Below are 8224 nucleotides of genomic sequence, written 5' to 3'. Positions count from 1 at the left end.
ATTAATTAATAGTGCATGCATGAAAAATATGTCGTGCATATTACCCATAAAGATCTATTCATTTTGTATGCATGAAAAATAAGTCATAGCCTATATTAGGCTACACACCAATATACATGAAAAATGGCCATATTTTGCCCATATACATTTAGATCAGTTATTTGTGCATACATTAAACATTTAGGCTAATGGACACAATAAAGTGGGGGCTCTGTTTTGTGTCTCCACAACTGTGTGCACATTTCAGAATGACTGAGCTCAATATCTAACAGATAAATATAATATAAAACTATAATAGTAAAAACTTTGAGGTCAGACATGCATTATTTTTTGCTTTTACATGCACATTAAGTCTTGGCCAAAGCAAAGGTGTTTGAACATTTTTACTTTTCTTACCCAAACAACAGTTGTAGGCTGCACAACATTGTCCCTATTGTGTTTCCTTGTTTACTCAACAGCTAACGCAAACATGACACTTTATAGACTGTACAGTATACACAGACACACAGTCAATGATATTGCTACCAGATTATTAACTTTAAAAAATGTATGGTAACAATTTACATTGAGGTTGTATTGTTAACATAAGTTGTTATTATTATACATGACCCAACAATGAACAATACCGCATTTATTACTAATCTTAGTTCATGTTCATTTCAGCATTTTTTAAATATATATTTTTAAAGTTATAAAACTAACATTAGTCAATGCACAATAAAGTAACATGATTTTAATAAATGCTGAAAACTATATTGTTCATTGTGACAATGACAAATGTTTGCCTGTTAAAAAAAATGATTGGTTCAACTTTAAAAAGTAAGTTACCTGAATATTTTGAGTTAATTCAACTTAAAAAATATTAGTTAAATATTAGTTAAAAAGTTGTGTAAAAATTGTGTGGAAAATTGTTTTTTTTTTTTTAAAACAGAATTAACTTAAAATTATAAAGTAATATAAAGTGATAAAAATTATATGCTATTTTAAAAAAAGCTTTTGTTTACATTTTAAGATAAATATTGATGCTTAATTACTTATTTTAATTACATTTCATATTCATAGCAAACATCTCTACAACCTCCCACCCCCAACTTGGTATACTAATCCTTAACTTCCCATTGTTAATTCTAAAATAACCATTGTTTAACTTTGTTTAACAACAATCCATTTAAAACAACTCATCTCTTTCTTTTAATGCTCTATTCATTATAAACGCAGCAATGCATTTTTATTGCTGACTTTGGCAAAATTGTAAATTCTCCCTTATTTGTTGCTTTAAAAAGTATCTGCAAAATAAATAAATGCAAACACTGATCCATGTGCTAAAAAGCATTCTGACTATTGCTTTGGCCCAACCCTGACACCAGCAAACCTTCGTCAGCGTTCTCCATTGTCTTCATCAGTCCATCCGTCAGTCAGTTTGTATCAATCACTGTCGAGTCGACCTGTGTGTGCATCCAGCAGGGCTCTCACAAAACATCTCATATACAGCCTGCTGAGAGATTCTCAATATACTAAAAGTAAAGACTTTAAATCGATGAATGCTATTTGTATTGTATTGTACAGTATTGTGTTTAATCCATTATACTGTTTCATCATCATTGGTGTAAAAAACAGATATTCACTCAGCCACACACACATATATATTAAAGTCACAATGTAAGAAGATAACCGCATTGTTTGAATAAAATACTAGGCTATTTGAATAAAATATATTAGGAAATTTCAGTAGCTTTTACAAACAATCCTTACAAATAACAATACTGGTCTTGAGACAAAACAATGGCACTGATATATGTTAAGACACCTTGCACAAGGAGGGCAAGACTCAAAAGGTCATTGCAAAAAAGGCTGTTCACAGAGCTCTGTGTCCAAGCACATTAATACAGAGGCGAAGGGAAGGAAAAGATGTGGAGGAAGAAAATGTACAAGGGATTACCGCACCCTGGAGAGAATTGTGAAATAAAACCCATTCAAAAGTAGACTCAACAAACTCATATTCAACACATACAGTCAGCTCCATAAATATTGGGAAAGAGGCACATTTTGTGTTATTTTAGCTATGAGTGTTGAGTGTTCTAACAAAGGAGTGTTCTTCATTTGTCTGGACATTGTAAAGGGGTTTTTCTTTATCATGGAGAGGATAATGTGATCATCCACCACTGTTATTTTATATAGACGTACAAGATTTTTGTGTTGCTGAGCTCACCAGTGTGTTGTTTTTTTAATCAGGATGCACCAAATTGTTGATCTGGCCACTCTTAATGTTCCTGCTATCTCTCTGATGGATTTGTTGTGTTTTTGAAACCTAAATATGGTCTGTATCACTTGCATGGAGATGTCCCTGAATCGAATGATTTGGGTTCACAGCCACAGCTTTCAAATGCAACTGCCACACTTAAAATCAACTCCAGACCTTAACATCTGTCATTCATGAGGAAATTATTTAATAAATAGACAATACCTATCCATAAAACAGCTTTTAAGCCAACTGTCCCATTACTTTTGACCCCTTTGAAAAGGGGGAGCTACATATTAAACGTCTGTAATTCCTAAATCCTTCAGCCAATTTTGATGTGAATACCCTCAAAATAAAACTGAGAGTGTGGTAAACAGCTAAAATAACACAAAATGTGCCTCTGTCCCAATATTTATGGAGCTGACTGTACTTAAATACTCAAAGAAAACACTGTGGGAATCAAATACTACTCCAGATAGGAAAAATAAAAAGCCACATTCTCTAATCATTATACAGCTTTATTAACAAAAAAATCTACTTATGTACACATCATAGACTTATACATATTTGAAAACAGGATATACATTTTAAAATATATTTTGAAATTTGTTTTAATATGGAAAACAAAAAAGTTCCTATATTTGGCATAGAAGGTATAAATCTACATACAGTTAAACAAGACATAAATATGAAAACTTTATATCATTGACCAGGAAGGAAATGTGATGATACTTATAATCAACCTGAAAAAAAACATGAGTGCACCAAAAATCTCTCCAACAAAGAAAAAACCTTTTATGTCAAGGAGATTGTTTTGGATGATATGGTGTGATTATATAATTGCAGGAACATTGTCATGGATCATATCTCATATTTTCTGTTAAAAGTGTATTATATAGCTGAAAATCATGATTTCATGTTGTCCAAATATGGGAGTGTCAACTCTGTTACCAAGGTAGAGTAACAGTGTTGACAGTATGTAACAGAACTGGAATTCATACACAAAAGAGACACAAACTCTCTCTCATATACATACATGGCTGTCAACACTGTTACTATACCTTGGTAACAGAGTTTGATGGTAACATAGCTGACCCTCGCTAATAATTTGAGCTATATTACACTTTTCAAATAAAATATTATATTGCCTTAAGCATTTTGTTATTCATGACAAAAGTACCAAATTATTAATATAATAATAAAAAATATATACTTTGAAATAAGATATAGACAAGAACATACAAAACACAAACACAGGGTGCACCTGTCTATAGATGTGTACTTTAGAGGGGAAAGAAGACAATTAAAGAATAGCCATTGTCATGTAAGCCCATTAGACGATCATACCAATCAAAAAATAAAACTTAGGCTACATGTAAAAATAATAATGACTTTAAAAATATAATAAAGCTACAATACAATAACTCTTACAAGAAACAACATAAACAATAAGGCAAAGTAGGGTGAGGTCCTGGTACAGCACATGTGGTTTGGCATTTTCATTTGTGTTGACAGAGGTTATAATGTCTATTTGTGGATTTATTGTATTTACTAATGCGCATAAAAATAAAACAATTTGCTCCGATATACAAAATTCCCATTTCAACACTGAATCTCTTTAATCTTACATAATCATGTTTTTTCTATACTGAATAACTTTCTTCTGTGGAACACAAAAGGAATACTCTATGCTTTCATGGTATTGTAAAGAGCAGCATAAACATTTTCCAAAATTTCTCCATTTCTGTTCAACACAACAGAGAAAGTCAAATGTGTTTAAACAATCTCCTTTGATTCATCTCAGGACCCCTTACCCTAATGTGGTCAATTTATCAATGAGATCGTCTACGGTGTACACAATGAGTTTAATATCATCTTTCTCTGACATGCGGTGTTGCCCGTTTTTGCGAAGAATGACGTCTAAGTCGTTACTAAGCACGCGTTCTGCAACTTGCATGGAGACGTGCCAGGGGACGTCGGAGTCCTTGATCCCGTGGATGAGACGTACCGGACAGGACAGAGGGATGGGGCTGTGAAGTATGCAGTGGTTCTCCGCCTCCTTCAGAAAGTCCAAGCTCAAAGTATAGAAACCTTCTTCATTGTGCTTGGTAGGGAACTTCCAAAAGCCTTGTTCTTCTACTTGCTTCTTTGTCTAATGGTTAAAGAGAAAACTGTATAAGGCAAGACGTTTAGCTCTAAAAATATTAATTTGTCTTTTCTCCTGGCTTCTACATGCAAATGATCATTCATGTCTGTAGCAAAATGGGTGCAGAAAAGTTTCAAGTTTCTTTAAATCCCCAATCCTAAGCATGAGAAATAATATTGCCTGCTTTAGCAAACATGATTAATAACTACATTTAAAAAAGCAAATGTCACCAAGCTCACAATCTTGGTATTGTAAGAAACAGACAATACCAAGCTAAATAAAAAAATGTTGTTATTTAAACTCTTCAAACCTCTATTGGCAGCGCATGGAAGGCTGTGACAAAGTAATCAGCGGCCGTCGAGATGCCCACTAAAGCAGCGATCTTCTCTGGGCGTGAAAGAGCCGCAAGCAGCATCAGCCAACCGCCCATACTGGAACCTACCAGAATCTGGACATGAAAGAGATGCTTAAATTCTCTGGGTGTGCAAAATTAAGCCACCTTGACTGAACTCTTTTATATTAACTGTCACAACCTTTCGGACCTAAGTATTTATCCATACAGATACAGCAAATTTTATTTGCTATCTTAGAATAAAAAAGGTATTTTTGCGACTGAATGCTTATTTGTCAACTTATGAATCAAAGGTTTAGGATTTATTCTACACCACCCAAACCTGTATTGGTGCCGATTTACTTGCCTGTGGTCCCTCTACAAGTTCATCCAGTATATATAGCACATCTCTCTTCCAGGCACCGATGTTGTAGTTTTTCATTTCTCCTTCAGAGGATCCACAGCCAGAATAGTCAAACCTGATAAAAATATTTAACAAAATCACAAGGTGGATCATGTTAAAGCATGGCATACCTTAAAAATACCGGATTCTTTGTCTCCACATATCAAACCACAAATACATCTTTATTACCTGAGATATGAGTGGCCTAATGATTTGCAAAATTCCTCTAAGGCTTCTGCTTTCTGACCGCCCATGATGGAGGCAAAACCTGGCAGGAACACCACTCCGGGACTTTTCCCTGGCAGTTTCCTATAGGCCAGCTTTGCCATGTCAGGTCGTGCAGCATACTGTATTGTCGTCTTGTGTCGAACACCTGAACAAGGCATAAACAAATAAAGCAGTTGGTGTCAGTGTGAAATCCAAACTAGGGTTGCATAAAGATTAATCGCGATTAATCTATTGCAGAATAAAGGTTTTTGTTTACATTATACGTGTGTGTACTGTGTATAATAACTTTGTATAAATAAATACACACACATGCATCTATATACTTAAGAAATGTTTACATGTGTATATGCATTTGTATATGTATAATTTATATTATATATACATAGAAATACTTAGTATATAAATATATATTTATATATACCTTATTATTATTCACAGTTCACACAAATATATGATGTTAACAAAAACCTTTATTCTGCAATAAGTTAATCGCGATTAATCGTTATGCAACCCTAGATGTGGAGCAGTACATTTTTACATCCTTTACAAAGCCTTACTCCGTTAATATTAAAAGTATTTATTTTCAAAACTTTTTTTTATAAATATGTCTACTTATGGCTAAATATAAGTGCTTTTGTAGTTATCTTTAATATTTAAAATTGAATCGTTCGTGTTCAACAATTTTTGCGTCAGAAGCTTATGCACGTCGTTGCTAGGATACAGTAACTGATTACCGCCATCTGGTCTTCACGTGTAAATTGGTTTAAAAGCTTACATAAATAAAAACGGAGCTTATATAGATATGTATTAATGTTTATCTATAAACACAGTAAGTGCACTTATATGTTTGTTAATCGCTTTACTGGTTTTTAGACGTCTAGCACCGTCGAAGCGCGCGCACAGGATTGTGGGATATCAGAAGCAACGCAGGACGCACCAACAGTATTCTCCTTTAAAGACCGCAAAGATTGGATTTGGACGAGTTTTGATGCCATTCTCTGAATTGTTGGCTCTTTATCTCCAGGTAGGTTTTGAAAATTGGCGTTAACAGAAGCATATGCAAACATTAAAAACCTAACGTTACCAGGACACAGGAGATCTGACACGACACGTTATCGTTAAAATGTGATGCCCAATGGATAAATAAATGGCATTTTACTTTAAAAAATGCCAACAACTTGGCCTTGTTAAATGTTGCTAAGTGCCATAACAGTAAAGTTAGCATACGTTATATCTATGCAAAACCAAAATGCTTCTGCTAACGTTACCTGCTAATGTACTACTACTACTGGAAATACAAATCAAGTTTATGACTACACTTAAATGGCACAATATATATATATAGATATAGATTTGCACATTTAAAAAACATGAAACTTGAAGCATTTAACTTGTTAACTGTCTTTGATGGCGCTTGGATAGGAGGTCAAATACAAATGATTTCTCTCCATCTGCAGCAGTCATCTTCGCGGCAGATGTACAAGTTATCTATCTTACTGTAAAGTCAACCGATCAAAAAGACGACGGAATTTACGGTTAAATTAAACAAATAACAAAGTTAAACTAGTTGTAGACAAACATCTTTCTGCTGTTACGCCAGTAAATACTAGTTCATGTTGGCCACACCTCCACATTGACGCCCCTTTGTATAACGATGCTGTTTCACAAGAGTATAGCTCACCTGTAGCAGTGTACGGTAACACGGTACATTTTCTGGCATTGATTTGAAGAAGCTTGCAGTAATTTCTGAGCATTGTTGATGCCATACTGTCCCGCTGTCAGCTGAGACACAAAACTGACAGCACCGAATACTGCTCGGGATATTGCGGTCAGGCTCTGAATGCCATTACTGCCACCTGCGGGTGTGGAGCAAAAGCAGCCTAAACACTAACTAAATACTTTCAAATGCAGACAGACCCTCCTATAATCTCAGTTCATACTTCATTTTCATCTGTCACACTACCTTGAAGTCATTTTCTTTTGTGCCATATCAACCTATGTTTCATGGTTTTATTAATCTATGTCCTTTTTATGTTTTAATGTGCACTATAATTCTATTCTATTCTATTCTATTCTATTCTATTCTATTCTATTCTATTCTATTCTAGATAGATAGATAGATAGATAGATAGATAGATAGATAGATAGATAGATAGATAGATAGATAGATAGATAGATAGATAGATAGATAGATAGATAGATAGATAGATAGATAGTACATTTAAACTGTAATTTTTGTAAGAGCCACCAGATGGCGCAGCAGCTCCACTGCAACAAACATTTCTCAAACATTTTTGAGACATGCACACATTCAATGTGGGCAATGATTTCAGCTTCATTTTCCTGTTACAAATAAAGTAAACGGACACATTTATTTTATAATTTTTCCCTTTTTTTGCCTATACTTGTGCTAAAGTGAATAATGTAAGTAAAGTTGCTTTATATGGTTTTACTCATCCACCAGCATCAAACATGAATCAATAAAATAGGCTACATTAAATTTTTTAAAAGCAATAAAAATTTAGAAATATTTTATTTTAATATTTTAGTTATATTCTTTAAGGCCTCCTACAGAAACCGTTTTTTTAAGTCTAGTAACTAGGACTGCGTTGTTACCATGGTTACATGTTTGTATTAAAGCATAACCATACTGTTAAGTGGATAACCATGTGCTCGTTTCGCAATTGAATTTTGAATATATATTGTCATTAAAATCTGTCTCAAACCATTTATTCGGCGTTATCAACCTGTCGGTCGTCTATAAAAAGCTCTTGAAGGTGACATATTTTCATTATGTTTCACTAATGTATCTCTAGTGTCTCACTAATACACCCTGTGCCCACGATCAGAAGTGTGTGCGAGTTAATTTGTTTAACT

General features: G+C 33.9%; 1 protein-coding gene across 2 annotated transcripts; it reads right to left on the bottom strand.

Annotated features, from left to right (window-relative positions):
- Positions 1-2739: 2739 nt before the first annotated feature.
- abhd10a (abhydrolase domain containing 10, depalmitoylase a) lies at positions 2740-7170 on the bottom strand. 2 transcript variants are annotated; one of them, XM_065284444.2, is made up of 5 exons: positions 7029-7170; positions 5309-5492; positions 5084-5195; positions 4696-4833; positions 2740-4391 (listed from the first exon to the last, which is right to left on the bottom strand). In XM_065284444.2, the coding sequence occupies exons 1-5, from the start codon at positions 7111-7113 to the stop codon at positions 4050-4052; spliced, it is 861 nt and encodes a 286-aa protein (XP_065140516.1). In that variant the 5' UTR covers positions 7114-7170; the 3' UTR covers positions 2740-4049. The 2 variants fall into 2 exon arrangements, with proteins under 2 accessions (XP_065140516.1, XP_065140517.1); XM_065284445.2 differs by lacking the exon at positions 7029-7170 and adding an exon at positions 6739-6949.
- Between the last annotated feature and the right edge of the window lie 1054 nt (positions 7171-8224).

Source organism: Paramisgurnus dabryanus, chromosome 5 (genome assembly GCF_030506205.2).
Source record: "Paramisgurnus dabryanus chromosome 5, PD_genome_1.1, whole genome shotgun sequence".
NCBI classification, from domain to species: Eukaryota; Metazoa; Chordata; class Actinopteri; order Cypriniformes; family Cobitidae; genus Paramisgurnus; species Paramisgurnus dabryanus.
Note: the sequence above shows the minus strand (reverse complement) of the source record. Positions and strands in the feature narration are given on the sequence as shown.

Coding starts and splice junctions, on each gene's coding strand:
- abhd10a (XM_065284444.2), bottom strand. CDS start 7,113: ATGGCATCAACAATGCTCAGAAATTACTGCAAGCTTCTTCAAATCAAT. Junction 5,196..5,308: donor TTAGGCCACTCATATCTCAG/GTAATAAAGATG, acceptor TATTTTTATCAG/GTTTGACTATTCTGGCTGTG. Junction 4,834..5,083: donor AACTTGTAGAGGGACCACAG/GCAAGTAAATCG, acceptor TTTCATGTCCAG/ATTCTGGTAGGTTCCAGTAT.